The sequence below is a fragment of the Mustela nivalis genome (assembly GCF_964662115.1).
Source record: "Mustela nivalis genome assembly, chromosome: 12".
In the NCBI taxonomy this organism is placed as follows: domain Eukaryota; kingdom Metazoa; phylum Chordata; class Mammalia; order Carnivora; family Mustelidae; genus Mustela; species Mustela nivalis.
In genome coordinates this window covers 81,886,172-81,904,170 of record NC_139031.1, presented here as the reverse complement: position 1 = coordinate 81,904,170, position 17,999 = coordinate 81,886,172, and the positions used below count along the sequence as shown (strand labels likewise).

Sequence of the window (17,999 nt, the reverse complement as noted above, 5' to 3'; positions counted from 1 at the left end):
CAAGCCAACTGGAAACAAGAAAAGCACACGCGGTTGTTCAGCATTTGATGGTGACCAGAGGTTACAGACTGAGATAGAGCCACTGATGGGCGTATATCGCTATTTTTACCCAACTCTTTCCTCTGGGAAATTGTGTGTGTGAGAGAGTCTCTTGTTGCTAAGGGAGACAGCCTCACTGCTTTGTTTCTCTGAATCCAAGGGCATATTAATTCAAGACACTGTGTCATGCCATTCAGCTCAATGGCAGAATATGAGCAGGATGTGAAGGGGGCTCCTCCCCAGACTGAGATAGAGGCTCCAGCTAAGCAGGCCCCCTCATTTATGGCCCAGACAAGCACCTCTGGTTTCGGAGAAGGTAAGGTAGGATTCTTCTGAAAGGTCACCAGGAATCTGCATACTGTGTCCCCTCCCAGAGCAGACCCCTCTTACATATGGCTGGAGATGACAAATGTAGAGAAATCTATCTGAGCCACCAAAATACATTTCGTGGGAATGAAAGCTTTATAATTTCAAACACAAAGATGAGGCACAAGAGTAGCAGATTACACAGACTTTTCCCAGAATTCCCATTTCTAGGGCATTTCACACTTTTTTGCTATTGGTTCTTCTAACAGCACATGGGTCATTCTGCAATACTTTTGACTGGCTGCGTTGGGACCCACAGCTACTGGTGTAGGAACAGCCTCAGCCTCCCTGGCCACAACTGCTCCACCTTCTCCTTGCCCTAGTATCTGTTTACAACAGTGACAAATATAAGACAGCTGAGGGGGTCGGGGAGAGCAAGATGGTGGAGGAGTAAGAGGCCCAATTTCATCTGGTCCCAGGAATTCAGCTAGATAGTTATCAGACTATTCCAAATACCTACAATTGCAACAGGAGATTGGAGAAAGGAATAGCAGCAATTCTATGAACAGAAAAGAGATTGCTTTCTGGAAGGTAGGATGTGTGGAGAAGTGAGCCTGAGGCAATATATGGGAAGATAGACCATGGGGGAGGGGGGAGGGGCTGGCTCCTGGCAAGAGATAGAGCTGAGGAGCACAAAATCGGAACTTTTAGAAGTCTGCTCCACTGAAGGACATCACTCTAGTGGCTAAGTGGAGGGTGGAAACCTCTCAGGGACAGTGTGGTCTTAGGACCCATGGGGATACAAAAAGACCAGGGGTGTCTGAGTGTGGCAGAGCTCCCAGGTATCGGAGCAGGGAAGCCGGCTGCAGAGACAGAGCTGAGGAGAGGGCTGCCAGCTCAGGGTTGTCTTAAACCATGATCTGAAGTACAGTCGGACCACTACTCTTAGAGCAGGTACCCCAAAAGCAGCAGATCCAGGGAGACTCACTGACTCACCTTCCTCCTCCGGGAGGAGTGGCACAGGAGTGTGCTGTAGGAATCTGCTGAGTTTGGAGACTCCAAATGGGGTCATGTGCCAGGCACAGAAATGTTCAGTCACAGGCTGGGTGAGCATGGAGTGTGGCCAGAGACCGGGGAAATAGGAGTGATTGACTGCTTTTCTCTAAGGGTGAACTAAGGAGTGGGGCCTTGAGCTCTCGACTCTTTTGAGATGGAGACTCGGAGGCTGCCATTTTCATTCCCATCTTCCAAAGCTGTATGGAAAGCCTTCAGGGAACAAAGCTACCTAGAGCAAACCTGAGCAGCTTACTTAGCATGGCCCCTGGCAGGGACAGTGAAATTCTGCCTCTGGCAAAGACATTGGAAAATCACTGTACAGGACTCTCCCCCATAAAGTTAGCAAGAACATCTAGCCAAGACAAAGTTTACTGACCAATGAGAACTGCAAAATTCCAGAGCCAGGGGAACACAGCACATAGAATTCATGGTTTTCCCCCCATGATTCTTTAGGCTTTCAAAGTTAAATATTTAAAATGTACTTTATTTTTTCTTTTTCTATTTTTAAAAAATATTTCTTCCTTGGGAGAAGGGGGGTGGGGTTGTGGACATTGGGGAGGGTATGTGCTATGGTGAGTGCTGTGAAGTGTGTAAACTTGGTGATTAACAGACCTGTACCCCTGGGGATAAAAATATATTATATGTTAATAAAAAATAAAAAAATTTTAAAAAATTTCTTCTTTCCTATTTTAATATCAATACCTTTTTAAAAAACTTTTAAAATTTTCATTTTCATAGTCATATTATATCCCGTCATTGTATTTAACCTTATTTTTGTAACATATAAGTTTTTCTTTCTTTAAAACTTTGGGATACATTTCCTTCTAACAGACCAAAATATACCCTAAATCTAGTGTATGGCCTTGTTCTAGTTCTCCCACCTGGTCACACTACCCCCCCCCCCCTTAATTTTTTAGTTTCTTTCTTTCTTTCTTTCTTTTTTTTTTAAACAAACTTCTTATTAATTCCTTTTTAAAAATCTTTTCTGAGTCATTGAGAAAATTACAGTCATATTCCATCCCTTACAGTCATATTCCATCCCTTCATCATATTTACCCTTATTTTTCTGTATAAGATCTTCTTTCTTTAAAATTTTGGGAGGCAATTTCTTCTAACAGACCAAATTACCCCCAAAATCAAGTGTATGACTCTGTTCCATTCACCAGCCATATGTATGTATGTATATATATATGTACATATATGTATATGTGTGTGTGTGTGTGTGTGTGTGTGTGTGTGTGTATTTTTTTCCTTTCTTTTCCCTCCAGTTTCAGGTCTCTTCTGATTTGTTTAGTGTATACATTTCTGGGGTCGTTGTTACCCTTATAGCATTTTGTTTTCTCATTCATCTATTCATCTCTGGGCATAATAACAAGGCAGAAAAACTCACCTCAAGAGTTTTTCTTCTTCTTTGAAAAGAACAAGAGGCAGTGCCAATTGACTGATTGATAGGGACCTAATCAATATAGATATTAGTAAGATGTCAGAACTAGAGTTCACAATGACGATTATAAAAATACTAGCTGAGCTTGAAAAAAGCATAGAAGATACTAGAGAATCCCTTTCTGGAGAAATAAAAGAACAAAAACCTAACCAAGTTGAAATAAAAAAAAAAAAGTTCTTAAAGAGGTGCAATAAAATATGGAGGCACTTACTGCTAGGATAAATGAGGCAGAAGAGAGAGTTAATGACACAGAAGACCAAACGATGGAGAATGAAGAATCTGAGAAAAAGAGAGATAAACAAGTATTGGATCATGAGGGGAGAATTTGAGATAAGTGATACCATAAGATGAAACATTAGAATAATTGGATCCCAGGAGAAGAAAGAGATAGAGGGGCAAAAGGTATATTGGAGCGCATTATAGCAGAAAACTTCCTTAATTTGGGGAAGGAAACAGGCAACAAAATCCAGGAGGCATATAGAACCCCCCTCAAAATCAATAAAAATAGGTCTACACCCTGTCATCTAATAGTAAAACTTACAAGTGTCAGAGACAAAGAGAAAATCTTGAAAGCAGCATAGGGCAAGAGGTCTGTAGCCTACAATGGTAAAAATAATAGATTGTCAGCAGACTTATCCACAGAGAACTGGAAGGCCAGAAAGTACTGGCATGTTATATTCAGAGCACTAAATAAGAAAAATATGCAGGCAAAAATATTATATCCAGCTAGGCTGTCACTGAAAATAGAAGGAGAGATTAAAAAGCTCCCAGGACAAACAAAAACTAAAGGAATTTGCAAACACCAATCCAGCCCTACAGGAAATATTGAAAGGGGGTCCTCTAAGCAAAGAGAGAGCCTAAAAGTAACAGACTAGAATGGAACAAAGACAATATACAGTAACAGTCATCTCACAGGCAATACAATAGCACTAAATACATATCTTATAGTTACCCTGAATGTAAATGGACTAAATGCCCCAATAAAAAGACACAGGGTATCAGAATGGATTAAAAAGAGAAGACCCATTGATATGCTATCTGCAAGAGACTCATTTTAGACCCAAAGACACTTCCAGATTTAAAGTGAGGGGATGGAAAACCATTTACCATGCTAATGGACATCAAAAGAAAGCTGGGGTGGCAATCCTTATATGAGACAAATTAGATTTTAAGCCAAAGACTATACTAAGAGATAAGGAAGGACACTATACCATTCTTAAAGGTTCTGTCCAACAAGAAGATCTCACAATTTTAAATATCTGTGCCCCTAACATGGGAGCAGCCTATCATATAAACCAATTAATTACAAAATCAAAGAAACACATTGACAATAATACAATAATAATAGGGGAATATGACATTCCCCTCACTGAAATGGACAGATCATCTAAGCAAAAGATCAACAAGGAAATAAAGGCTTTAAATGACACACTGGACCAGATGGACATCACAGATATATTCAGAACATTCCATCCCAAAGCAACAGAATACACATTCTTATCTAGTGTACACGAAATAGCCATTCTCCAGAATAGATCACATCCTGGGTCACAAATGAGGTCTCAACTGGGTACCAAAAGATTAGGATCATTCTCTGCATATTTTCAGACCACAATTCTTTGAAACTAGAACTCAACCACAAGAGGACAGTTGGAGAGAACTCCAATACGTGGAGCTAAAGAGCATCCTACTAAAGAAATGGGTAAACCAGGAAATCAAAGAAGAATTTAAAAAGTGCATGAAAACAAATGAAAATGGAAACACAACTGTTCAAAATCTTTGAGATACAGCAAAGGCAGTCCTGAGAGGAAAGTATATAGCAATACAAGCCTTTCTCAAGAAACAAGAAAGGTCTCAAGTATACAACCTAACCCTACAACTAAAGGAGCTGGAGAAAGAACAACAAAGAAAGCCTATACCCAGCAGGAGAAGAGAAATAATAAAGATCAGAGCAAAAATCAATGAAATAGAACCCCAAAGAACAGTAGAACAAATCAACAAAACTAGGAGCTGGTTCTTTGAAAGAATAAGATGGATAAACCCCTGGCCAGACTTATCCAAAAGAAAAGAGAAAGGACCCAAATTAATAAAATCATGAATCAAAGAGGAGAGATCACACCCAACACCAAAGAAATACAAACAATTATAAGAACATATTATGAGCAACTATGCACCAGCAAGTTAGACATTCTGGAAGAAATGGATGCATTTCTAGAGACATATAAACTACCAAAACTGAACCAGGAAGAAATAGAAAACCTGAACAGACCCATAACCAGTAAGAAGATTGAAGCAGTCATCAAAAATCTCCCAAAAACAAGAGCCCAGGACCAGACGGCTCCCAGGGAAATTCTACACAACATTTGAAGAAGAATGAATACTTATTCTCCTAGAACTGCTCCAAAAAATAGAAATGGAAGGAAAACTTCCAAACTCATTTTATGAGGCCAGCATGACCTTGATCCCAATTCCAGACAAAGACCCCATCAAAAGGGAGAATTACAGACCAATATCCCTGATGAACATGGATACAAAAATTCTCACCAAAACACTAGCCAATAGGATCCAACAGTACATTAAAAGGATTATTTACCATGACCAAATGGGATTTATTTCTGGGCTGCTAGGTTGGTTCAACATCCACAAATCAATCAATGTGATGTAGTACATTAATAAAATAAAGAACAAGAACCATATGATATTACCATATGATAGATACAGAAAAAGCACTTGATAAAGTACAGGATCCTTCCTTGATAAAACTCTTCACAGTGTAGGGATTGAGGGTACATACCTCGATATCATCAAAGCCATCTATGAAAAACCCACAACAAATATCAATCTCAGTGGGGACAGACGTTTTCCTCTAAGGTCAGGAACACAACAGGGCTGTCCACTATCACCACTGCTATTCAACAGAATACTAGAAGTCCTAGTCTCAGCAATCAGACAACAAAAAGAAAGAAAAGGTATCCGAATCGGCAAAGAAGTAGTCAAACTCTCACTCTTTGCAGAAGATATGATACTTTATGTGGAAAACCCAAAAGACTTCAAAACTGCTAGAACTCCTACAGGAATTCAGCAAAGTGTCAGAATATAAAATCAATGCACAGAAATAAGTTGCATTTCTATATACTAATAGCAAGACAGAAGAAAGAGAAATTAAGGAGTCAATCCCATTTACAATTGCACTCAAAACCATAAAATACCTAGGAATAAACCTAACCAAAGAGGCAAAGAATCTGTACTCAGAAAACTATAGAATACTCATGAAAGAAATTGAGGAAGACACAAAGAAATGGAAAAATGGTCCATGCTCATGGATTGGAAGGATAAATTTTGTGAAAATGTCTATGCTACCTAGAGATATCTACACATTTTCTTTTTATACATTTTATTTATTTACTTGACAGCAAGAGAGGAAACACAAGCAGGGGGAAGGGGAAAGAGAGAAGCAGGCTTCCTGCTGAGCCCCAGGCTCCTGGGATCATGATTTGAGCCGAAGGCAGATGTTTAACAACTGAGCCACCCAGGTGCCCCTAGAGCAAACTATACATTTAATCCAAACCCTATCAAAATGCCATCATCTTTTTTCACAGAAATGAAACAAATAATTATAAAATTTATATGGAACCAGAAATGATGCTGAATAGCAAGAGGAATGTTGAAAAAAGAAAACCAAAACTGGCCACATCACAATTCCAGACTTTAAGCTCTATTACAGAGCTGTCATCATCAAGACAGTATGGTACTCACCCAAAAACAGACACATAGATCAATGGAACAGAATAGAGAGCCCAGAAATGGACTCTCGACTCTATGGTCAACTAATCTTTGACAAGGCAGGAAAGAATGTCCAATGGAAGAAAGTCTCTTCAACAAATAGTGTTGGGAAAACTGGACAGCCACATGCAGAAGATTGAAACTGGACCATTTCTTTTACCACACACAAAAATAGACTCAAAATGGATGATAGATCTCAATGTGAGACAGGTATCCATCAAAATCCTTGAGGAGAACACAGGCAGCAACATCTTGGACCTCAGCCACAGCAACTTCTTCCCAGAAACATCGCCAAAGGCAAGGGAAGCAAGGGCAAAAATGAACTATTGGGACTTCATCAAAATTAAAAGCTTTTGCACAGCAAAGGAAACAGTCAACAAAACCAAAAGACAACTGACCGAATGGGAGAAGATATTTGCAAATGACATATCAGATAAAAAGGCTAGTATTCAAAATCTATAATGAACTTATCAAACTCAACACCGAAAGAATAAAGAATCCCATCTAGAAATGGGCAGAAGATAATGAATAGACATTTCTGCAGAGAAGAAATCCAAATGGCCAACAGACACATGAAAAAGTACTCAAGAGCAGTTGGCATCAGGGAAATCCAGATGAAAACCACAGTGAGATACCACCTCACACAAGTCAGAATGGCTAAAATTCACAAGTCAGGAAATGACAGATGTTGGCAAGGATAAGGAGAGAGGGGAACCCTCCTACACTGTAGGTGGGAATGCAAGCTGGTGCAGCCACTCTGGAAACAGAATGGAGGGCCCTCAAAAAGTTGAAAATATAGCTACCCTATGACCCAGCATTTGCACTACTTGTTATTTACCCTAAAGAAACAAATATAGTGATCTGAAGGGGCACATGCACCCCAGTGTTTACAAAGAAACGTCCACGATAGCCAAATTAGGGAAAGAGCCTAGATGTCCATCAACAGATGAATGGATAAAGAAGATGTTTTATATATATATGTCTGTGTATACACACACATACACACACACACACACACACATATATAATGGAACACTATGCAGGGATCGAAAAATGAAATCTTGCCATGTGCAATGATGTGCATAGTACTAGAGGGTATAATGCTAAGTGAAATAAGTCAATCAGAGAAAGACAATTGTCATATGATCTCACTGATATGAGGAATTTGAGAAACGAGACAGAGGATCATAGGGGAAGGGAGGGAAAAATGAAACAAGACAAAACAAGAGAGGGAGACAAACCATAAGAGACTCTTAATCTCAGGAAACAAACTGAGGGTTGTTGAAGGGGAGGAAGGTGGGAGCGAGGGGGTGGCTATATGATGGACATTGGGGAGGGTGTGTGCTATGGTGAGTACTGTGACTTGTGTAAGACTGATGAACCACAGACCTGTACCTCTGAAACAAATAGTACATTATATGTTAATTTTTAAAAAAGAAGAAGAAGAAAAAAAAGAAAAGATAGCTGTGATCCATGCAATTGCCTGCAGACTTGTTTCACTTTGCATGCACACCTTTTTAAATTGAAAAAGAACATTTTTTCAAGTCTGGTTGATTCTTAAAAATATGGGGTTTTGCTTTCTCTTGAAAGTTTGAAGACTTAGAAGGAGAAAGCCAGCAGCCCTCTGATTAGCAGCTGGCCTGGGTTCATTATGGCTGCTCCTCAGAAGGGGCAAGGGCTCTCCATGCCTCACACATTCATATTCCTTGCCCAGCCCAGGCAGGCTTGTGAATTTGGGATCCTCCCTCTCTCTTTCTGAGACTGTGGGCCCAAGCAGAGCTTCTTCTGCAAGCTGAGGTGGCAGAGAGTAAGGACACCAGTCTGCTCTCTGTCCACAACCCAGTGGTGAGTGCATCATGATGGCCTTGAGAGTGTGCAGACCGCGCCCCTTGTCTGTGGAGTTCTCAGGCAAACCTGGAGCAGGGGCAAGGACTCACTAGAAATCAAGAATAAACAACTAGCCAGAAAACCCCTATACATTTAAAAATACAAAAGAATAGCACTTTTTAAATGATCTATGAGTCAAAGAGGAAATCACAGTAGAAATTAAAATATATTTAGAACTTAAAATCACAAACATACTACATATCAAAACCACAGCCTTAAATTTATACATTATTAATATAAATGGAGAAAAATGGATAATTACTGACCTAAGCAATAATAAACAAAAATAAAAACAAAACCAAAACAGAGTAAAAGAAAATGGAGAGAGAGATACTAAGTAGAAAAACAGTAATGAGTAAGTAAGAGAACAAATATGAAAGCTGGTTCTGTAGAGAAAGGAAAAAATGGACAAATTTCTGGCATGATTAATAAAGATAAAGAATGCACAAAGAAACAGCAATCAAATAAATGAGATCAGGACATAAAAACAAATCCTTCAGACATTAAAAATATAATAAGAAACATTAAAAACACATTGGAAACGAAGATGGAATAGGCAAATTATTAGAAAAAGGAAATTTATTAGAATTGACTCAAAAAGAAACAGAAAACCTGAAGAATACCCTAGTTTTTATAGAAATGTAATTAGTGATTTAAAATTTTCACATGAAGAAAACATGAGGTTTGGATGGATTTACAGGTTCATTCTACCAAACATGCAAGGACAATTCTCAGCTTACATAAACTTTCCCAGACAGCAACAACAATGACAATCACAGAAAGGATTATTCCTTCTCACTTGATAAGGCTAGAATAACATTAATATCAAAATCACTCAACAACACTACAAGAAAAAATTTCAGGGCAATCTTGCCCAAGAATAAAGATACAAATATCCTAAAGGGATAATCAGGAACTGAACTGATCAAGGCATAAAAAGATCATTATGGATAAAGAGGATTTATCTGAGGAAATGAAGAGTGATAATAAAATAAATCCTATTAATATGATTAATCATATCAATCAGCATGTTAAAAAAGATCATATGATACTTCCCATGGATATAGAAATGGTACATAAAATTCAACATCAATTCCTAACAATGTCTAACAAACTGGTAAGAGAAGGGAACATTCTTAACCTGATAAAGGTTACCTACATAAACTCGTTAAACATTATGTTTCGTGATGAAATGTTAAGACTAGAAACAGAACAAGAGTGCTTGCTTTGACCACTTCTATTTAGAGTCACATTGGAAGTTGAATATGTGCAGTAAAATAAGAAAAAAAATGGAAGAACTTAAAAGACCCAGAACTCTCATTATTTGCCGAAAATGTGTTTACCTATGTAGAAAATCTAGAGGTAGCTACAGATAAATTACTTGAATTAATAAAAAAGTTTAGTAATTTTGCATGATACAATTGATCAACATGCAAAAATCAATTCTCTTTCTTTTCACTGGTGACAGTTTATCTTAATATTACATTAAGAATACTATATATCAGGGTGGCTCAGTTGAACAATTGACTCTTGATTTCAGCTCAGATCATGATCTGAGTGTGAGACTGAGCCCACACTGGGCTTGGTGCTGAGCACAGAGCCTGCTTAGGATTCTCTCTCCTTCTGCCCCTCCCCCACGCTCATGCACGCAGGTTTTCTCTCATTCTAAAAACAAACAAAAATAAAAATAAATAGGGGTGCCTGGGTGGCTCAGTCACCCCTCTTCTGAAGGCAGAAGAGCATCTGCCTTCAGGTCGAGTCATGATCCTGGGGTCCTGGAATCGAGCCTTGCATCAGGCTCCCTGCTCCTCAGGAAGCCTGTGTCTCCCTCTCCCACTCCCCCTGTTTGTGTTCCCTCCCTCACTGTCTCTCTCTCTGTGTCAAATAAATAAACACAATCTTTAAAAAAATAAATAAAAATATTATAATAAGAACAAAAATAAAACAAAGTGCCTAGAGTCAGTCTAGCAAAATATTTGCAGGTATGTAATGGGGAAAAGCCCATAATCTTTGAGCAGTTTATGGAAAACCGAAATAAATGGATCATCTATGTTCATGGAGAGAAAGATTCAATATTATAAAGATTATAAATATTATAGCGTTTTCCCATATTTTTTATAGATTCCAAACAATTCTAATACAAATCCTACTAGGACAAGCAAATTCTAAAAATTTATATTGAAGGGCAAAGATTCAAGAACAACCAGATGCTCCTGAAAAATTAAGATGTGTGTCCAGGGATGAGTGTATGGATAGTTTTTCTATCAAAAATCAAGTCTTACTAAAAAATAGATAAGTAGAATGTTGATGTAGGCATAGACAAATAGAAAAGCAGAACAGTGTAAATAATCTATAAACAGACCTTTGCACATAGAAATTTTACTCATTATAGGGCTATCACTGTAGACTGGGGTAAAATGAGGGGCAGTCAACCAATGATGCTGTGGCAGGTGGTTCTCCATATAGAAAAACCAAAACTGGGTTTCTTCCTTATACTACACAGAGAAATCAATTCTAGGTGACTAAAGATTCAGAAATGAAAAGCAAAACTATAGAACTTTAAGAAAAAGATACAGGAAATCTTTAGGAATATGAATGAGGGAACAATTTTTTCAAAGACAACACAGAAAGTGGGAACTATGAAGGAAAAATCAATTACACTAAAATTAAGGCTTTGTTTTTACCAAAGCGCCTCAGAAATAAAGTGAAACTAAAGTCAAAAACTGGAGTAAGATATTTGCAACATAGCAATTGATGAAAAACTATCACCAAGAATCTATGGAAACCTCTCAAATCAATAGGAAAAGAAGAAACAATTCAAGAGAAAATAGGGAATATGTGTGAATAGGCATTTTTGTTTACAAGAAAACACAAATGCTGGATGAACATAAGAAAAGATGATGAACACCATATTTAATCAAGAGATGCAAATTTAAACCTAAATGATGTGTCATTTTCTACCTACCTATTAGAAGCTGAAATAGAAGTTTTATGAGGATATACAGTAGGGGAAACTCTTTTACACTGTTCATAAGTGTATAAATTTGTATCAACACTTAGGAAAATAATTCTGTGTTATTTAGTTAAATGTGTGCCCACCTCGGTATATCGGCTAGCTAGAAAAATTCTTGCATATGTGCAGCAGGAAATACGTATAAGGATTGTGTTAGTTATGAAAAGCTCAACTCAAATGTCCACTGACATGGAAAATCTCGAATCTCCACGGATAACTACTATCGACTATAGCGTATTCATACAATGGAATGATTTGCAGTAGTGAAAATAAGTGAATGCGTTACGAGTATAGGGTATAAAAAGCAAACTACAGAGAAGGACATGTACAATGGGATTCATTTATATAAAGTTCCCCAAGTGTGCAAAACTAAATGAATAATACAGTTGAGAGATACACACATTTGTAGTAAAACTGAAAGGAATGATGAATGTTTGTTTAGAGTGGTGGTTCTCTGGGGGCTGGAGTGTGTGGGGAAGTTGAGACACGGGAGATTGATCGTATTCTGTTTTTTAAGCAGGGCTAGGGTTTGTGGGTGCTTGAATCATTGCTAGCGTTCACACCTACAAAAACAGAACTGCCATATGATCCAGCAATTACACTACTAGGTATTTATCCAAAGGACACAAAAATAGAGATTTGAAGGGATACATGTACCCGGATATTTACGGCAGCATTATCAACAACAGCCAAACTATGGAAAGAGTCCAAATGCTCATCGACTGATGAACAGATAAAGAAAATGGGGTGCACATATGTATAAGGGAATATTACTCAGGCATCAAAAAGAACGAAGTCTTGCAAATTGTAATGACCCAGATGGGGTGTGTTATGTTAAGCAAGTCAGTCAGTCAGAGAAAGACAAATACCATGTGAATTCATTCATATGTGGAGTTTAAGAAACAAAAGCAAAGGATCGTAGGGGGAAAAAGAGCAGCAAACCAAGAAACAGATTCTTGACTATGGAGAACAAAGTGATGGTCACCAGAGGTGGGGGTAGGGGTGGGGGATGGGGGAAATAGGTGATGGGGATTAAGGAGTTGTGATGGGCCCTGGATATTAAAGGTTAATATTGAATCACTAAATTGTATACCTGAAACTAATATTATACTGCATGTTAACTAACTGGAATTTAAATGAAAGCAAAAAAAAAAAAAAAAAAGATGGATAAGCAATATCTTTTTTGCACTTGTTCAGTCTACCAAGATTTTTTAGGTGACCCTGAGGCCCACTGCAGGCAGACTTGTGCATATGAATTTCAAGAAGATAAGCCATTTTATAAATAAGCCTATTTGATGCTAAAAAGGTATATACAATTGTTACACAGCTGCTAAGGTGATGAAGCTAAAAAATGATGCTCTTTTTTATAATAGAAAGTATGCTTTATGGAAATGGAGAATATATTATGTTATACGGAAACAGGAAAATACTTTACCTTTTCAAGACCAAACTTGGTCTCCTTTCAGAGTCTTTTTTACCTTGACGGTCAGACTATTTACGTGACTACTATCCTTACTTCCAAATGTCTCTTGATTTCTTCAGATCCCCTGCTTTACCAGTAAATTATTTTGTATATTCATTATTCTTTGCCTGTGTTTCTTATTTTCACTTTTTAATTACACTGTGTCCCTAAGAGCTTTGTACCAGAGATTTATTCATCAGTACAAAATTTTATCCCTCTCAACTTTATTAGACTATTTTACAAACTGGAAAACATTCTCCTTTTTAAAACATATCCATTAATTGTTTCTAATAAGTTTTTACACTTTTGCTTAAAAACTGAATGCCATTTGTGTTTTTATGACATTAGACTTCCTGAGTGACTGAAGAAAAGCAATCAGACATGAGGGTTATATTTCTGTTTTCTATTCCCTGTATTTTCTGCATTTCCAGATTATGTTTTGTCTGCTCAATTTTTTTTTTTTTTTTTTTTTTTTAAGAAAGAGAGACGACACTTGTGCACACACAGCAGGGAGAGGCAGAGGGAGAAGGAGAGGGAGACCGAATCCTAAGCAGTTTCCATGCCCAGCATGGAGCCCAACACAGGCCTTGATCTCACAACCCTGAGATCATGACCCAAGCCGAAATCAAGAGTCAGACACTCAACTGACTGAGCATCCCAGGTGTCCCAGACATGCTTTAAAAATATGTATCTGTGCCACAGTTTCTTCAAACCCCCAGTGTGAGTAGGATGTCCTCACACCCATGCTCCCCACCTCCCCTGGCACCAGGGCACCTGGCTTTCTTGTACTACTAAATGCCACCACTGTCCTACAATGAGGGCTATCGTAAAAGACCCAGAAAAAGTCCCAGGTTCAGGGGCTAATGTCTGGTGCAATAACTAAGTGTTCAAAAGAGCTATAATTTATATCCCTGACCCACGAGCCTGGTAATTCATTAGTTGTTACAGGAAATGTTTTTTCAGAATCATCTAGCTCTCTCACAGTAATTCTGATGTGAGTAGTTCTGTTATGCTGTGTTTCATCTAAGGTATCCAGCTATGATCAGATCTTTATCTGGCTTTTTCCGATCATGAGAAAGGGGGGAATATACAATCTTTTCCCCACATTTCTTTGATCATTAAGTGGGTGTGTGTTTAGTTTGCACGGAGAAGAAATGATGGATTAGGACTGAAGGTGAAGGGATCCCATTAACATGGAGAAATGTGCCTTCGTGTTTTAAAGGCTGGGAAGGACCTGGTGTTAGCTTCTCTGCATCTTGAGCTTATTTTTAATGATAGCCCATGAATCTCTTGTCCACCTATTTTTCTCAGGAGTCTTGGAACTTTACAACCAAGTCATAATATCCATGGAGTAAAGGGCTGCCTTGTAAGCATCACCTGCAGGGATAATTAAGATCTGTGTGTGTCTGGGCCCCAGAGGTATCAAGGGTGAATCTTACAGTATGATGAAAAATGGGTCCCTGATTGATTTTATTGGTAAAATTTCCAAATTGGAAACCTTATTATCCAGTTTGTGCATTAGTCTAAAGTAATCAAATCAGAGTCATGCAAATATTTATCGGTCCTGGTCCTTGCCAAAATAATTGAAACACATCTGTGAATCACAGGTTATTGCCAATTCCTGATAAGCACAGATGAAGGTACAAAACACTAGCTTAAGTGATTAAAATTTGATAATAAACATTAAAACAAGATCTGATTTAATTATGTGCTATGATGAAGAACAACCACGCAGATATAAAGTAGTTACCTAATTCTGACAGTAGCTAATATGGACACTTTTGAACTTACGTGGTGACATTGTCCTTTTCCCTGACAGGAAGTCAGTCACCCTGGACAAATTCTTTACTGGTTCCTGAGTGAGAAACCAACCCCTGCCAACATCTGAGTATTAAAAATAACCCATAAAGAGCAGAAAAAAAGTCTTCCATTCATCTCTGCTAAGTTCCCAGCCTTAATTTAAAGATTGGAGATAAAATCAACCAGTAAAATTTTATCCATGGGATTTCTGTGACTCCCAAGTGGTTCCTTTTCTTTGAGAATTAAGTGCTGGAAATATATATCTATGTACATATATAATAGTCCCAAATAAACTAGTCCATATTATCTCAAACCAGCCATAAAATTCCTTTTAGATAGCTTGTACACAGAAGAATAGGTTGCCCCATAAAACTGGCATGTAAAATTATAAAATACTGCTTATTTTTATAATCTGTGAAAAGAAGTTAAAACACCATTTACTGCAACCCAGGTAGAGGACTCATTTTTATCACTTGTCAGAAGAAAAAGCATCTTTCATAAAATTGAGCACCTGCCTACAGAATTCTAAATCTGTGTTTACATGGGTTTAGAAATCTCAGTTAAACTGCTGGAACAGGATGGAAATCTCCTTTGACAAGACCTGGGGGGAATTAACAAAGCCTGAGCCACACACATCCTATCTTTGTCCTACCTTGTCAAGTCAGCTTCCCTCGGGCTCAGTTAGAAGTTCTCAAACTTCACCTTGCATCAGATTCACCAGGGGGTGAATCAAACAGTGCTAACCCCACTCCTAGAGTTTCTGATTCTGTAGGTCTGCGGTGGGGCTCAGGATTTGCATGTCTGACATGTTCCCAGGTGATGCTGATGCCAGGGACCCAGCAGAGAACGACTGCTCGGGCTTGAATTCTCCAAGAAAGAATATTCTTTTAACAGAAGAATACTTCTATATTTAGGCTTCTATGCCTTGGGAGTACTGTATATATTAGCAGTCATTTAGATCATTTGTTTAAAAATGTGGTAACTGTTTGGAACCCACACAGGCCACGTCTGAAGTCCACTGCAGGGTAGATGGGCTATCCTGTCTCCTAGGGGTCCAGTCACTTCGCTCATGGCCTTTGTGCTGTGTGGTTTTTACCTGCACCACAAAGATTCTGGTTTATTTAATCCCTTGTGAGTTGGCTTTGCATCATGTTAAGAAAGTGACCTTCTGTGTTTAGGGAAGCCAGGTCGCCTAACCTAGAACCCTCTATAGATGGAGTAAGGGGAGGTGCAGGGCAGAGGCTCTCAGGCTCTCGAGTTAGCCCTTGCCTGGGTTTGAATTCCAGCTGGGATACTTCCCAATTGTCAAGAATTGTGAGAAAACTGGGAGAAAAACTGACATGATTTATATTCTTCCCACTTTGTATTATGGATAATTCACTGACACGGGGTTAAAATCACAGAAATGGTAGACATGGTGGTAGGAATAACGGATTCATTTAGTTATTTGGGAGCAAGTGGCTGGTAAAGCTCAGCCCAAGAATCTGAGGTTCCAGAAGCCAAGAACCACAGCTTTTCTGTATTGATTTAAAGGACAAAGAGGGAGGGCAAGAATGAATTCTAGATTTTGTTTATCATGGCTAACCTTTATTATGTGCTTACTAATGGCCATTTCGTAGAAAGAGAGGCAGAGAGAGACACGAATAATCTATATTCTCCTCATTTTGTTTTATACCTTTATATATATACCTCTATATATACATATAGATATATATGTATACATACATATATACATATATATGTAGGAGTCAATTACCCATCAGATGCCTCAAAATCTTACACATTAAAAAAAAATCCACCTCAGCTTGCACTCTACTTGGAAAATGTCACCATTTTTAAGGACAATATGTGTCCAAGAAGCCGAGTCCCATTTTTTCCAGTATCAAAGCCGAAAGACCAGTCAACTCAAGAAAAATCCTTCCAGGGGCGCCTGGGTGGCTCAGTGGGTTAAGCCTCTGCCTTCGGCTCAGGTCATGATCCCAGGGGCCTGGGATCGAGTCCCGCATTGGGCTCTCTGCTCAGCAGGGAGCCTGCTTCTCCTCATCTCTCTCTCTGTCTGTCTCTCTGCCTATTTGTGATCTCTTTCTCTGTCAAATAAATAAATAAAATCTTAAAAAAAAGTTAAAAAAAAAAAAAAGAAAAAGAAAAATCCTTCCAAAGAAACAAAGAGCGATTTGATTAATAAACTTGAAGAAAAGAAAGCATAAAACAAAACAAAACAAAATTTCAAAAGATTTACTCTCAAATGAAAACGAAGTATCATCAAATTAAAGGAAAAATTATGGATCTGTGTTTTGATTTCAAACTATTTCTTACGTTGCTCTGTACATTGTCTTTAGTTTGCTCTTCAGAGAAACTGTATCTTTAAAACATTACAGTGAGATTTGCCAATTGGAAAGCTACATGCAAGAAAATGAGAAATAGTATAATTCTTAACGTTAGACGAGACTTTTAGAAAACTGAGTCACGCAATGGAAAGAGGGCAAACCCTACGCCACACCTGTTTGCTGAACTGTCCACTTTGGCACTCTGACACTACAGTGGGTTCTTCTTTCAGAATTAACTGGTTCTATAAAAAGGAAAGTGTTCTCACCCTCATCCTCCCGTTCCTTATCGCGGGCCCGTCGTCTGCCAGTCTCAACACGTACAAATCCATTTTGTATTCTCTTCCTCCACGAATGCTGAATCCAAATCCTTTGGCTCCTTTCTCCATGTCCACAGTGAAATAATCAAAATCCTTTAGATTTGGGCAGAAAAATGGAATAAATAGTTGTTTAATATCAGAGAAGCTTCTGTGGTCAGTCTCTCTGTTCTCCTTCTCTCTTAGAGTTCATCTCTCCAATGATGTGATATTGTGAGAAAAAGTACCCTGACATCACCATCTAGGAAAAGGCAAGATGAAATTCCAAAGATTCAAGAAGGTCTTAATGCAGGTGACTCGGCCATTAAGAAAACTATTGTAGGGGCGCCTGGGTGGCTCAATCAGTTGAGCATCTGCCTTGGCTTGGGTCATGATCCCAGAATCTTGGGATCGAGTCTCAGACTGGGCTCCCTGTCCAGCAGGGAGCCGGCTTCTCCCTCTCCTCTCTCTTGTGCTTTCTCCCTGTTTCTGTCTGTCTCTCTCAAATAAATAAAATCTTAAAAAACAAAACAAAACAAAACTACCTACTATAGAGCATGTTTACTCTGGTATTCATCCATATACTTGG

At 38.5% G+C, this 17,999-nt stretch overlaps 1 protein-coding gene across 9 annotated transcripts in view; it reads right to left on the bottom strand.

Annotated features, from left to right (window-relative positions):
- The window catches only part of MAGI2 (membrane associated guanylate kinase, WW and PDZ domain containing 2), a 1,346,145-nt gene that overhangs the window by 101,187 nt on the left and 1,226,959 nt on the right, over window positions 1-17,999 (bottom strand). For all 9 annotated transcript variants that reach the window (XM_082691818.1, XM_082691817.1, XM_082691819.1 and 6 more), the window contains one exon: window positions 17,384-17,527. In XM_082691818.1, the coding sequence (XP_082547944.1) occupies window positions 17,384-17,527 (144 nt within the window). The remainder of the gene's footprint in view (window positions 1-17,383; window positions 17,528-17,999) is intronic.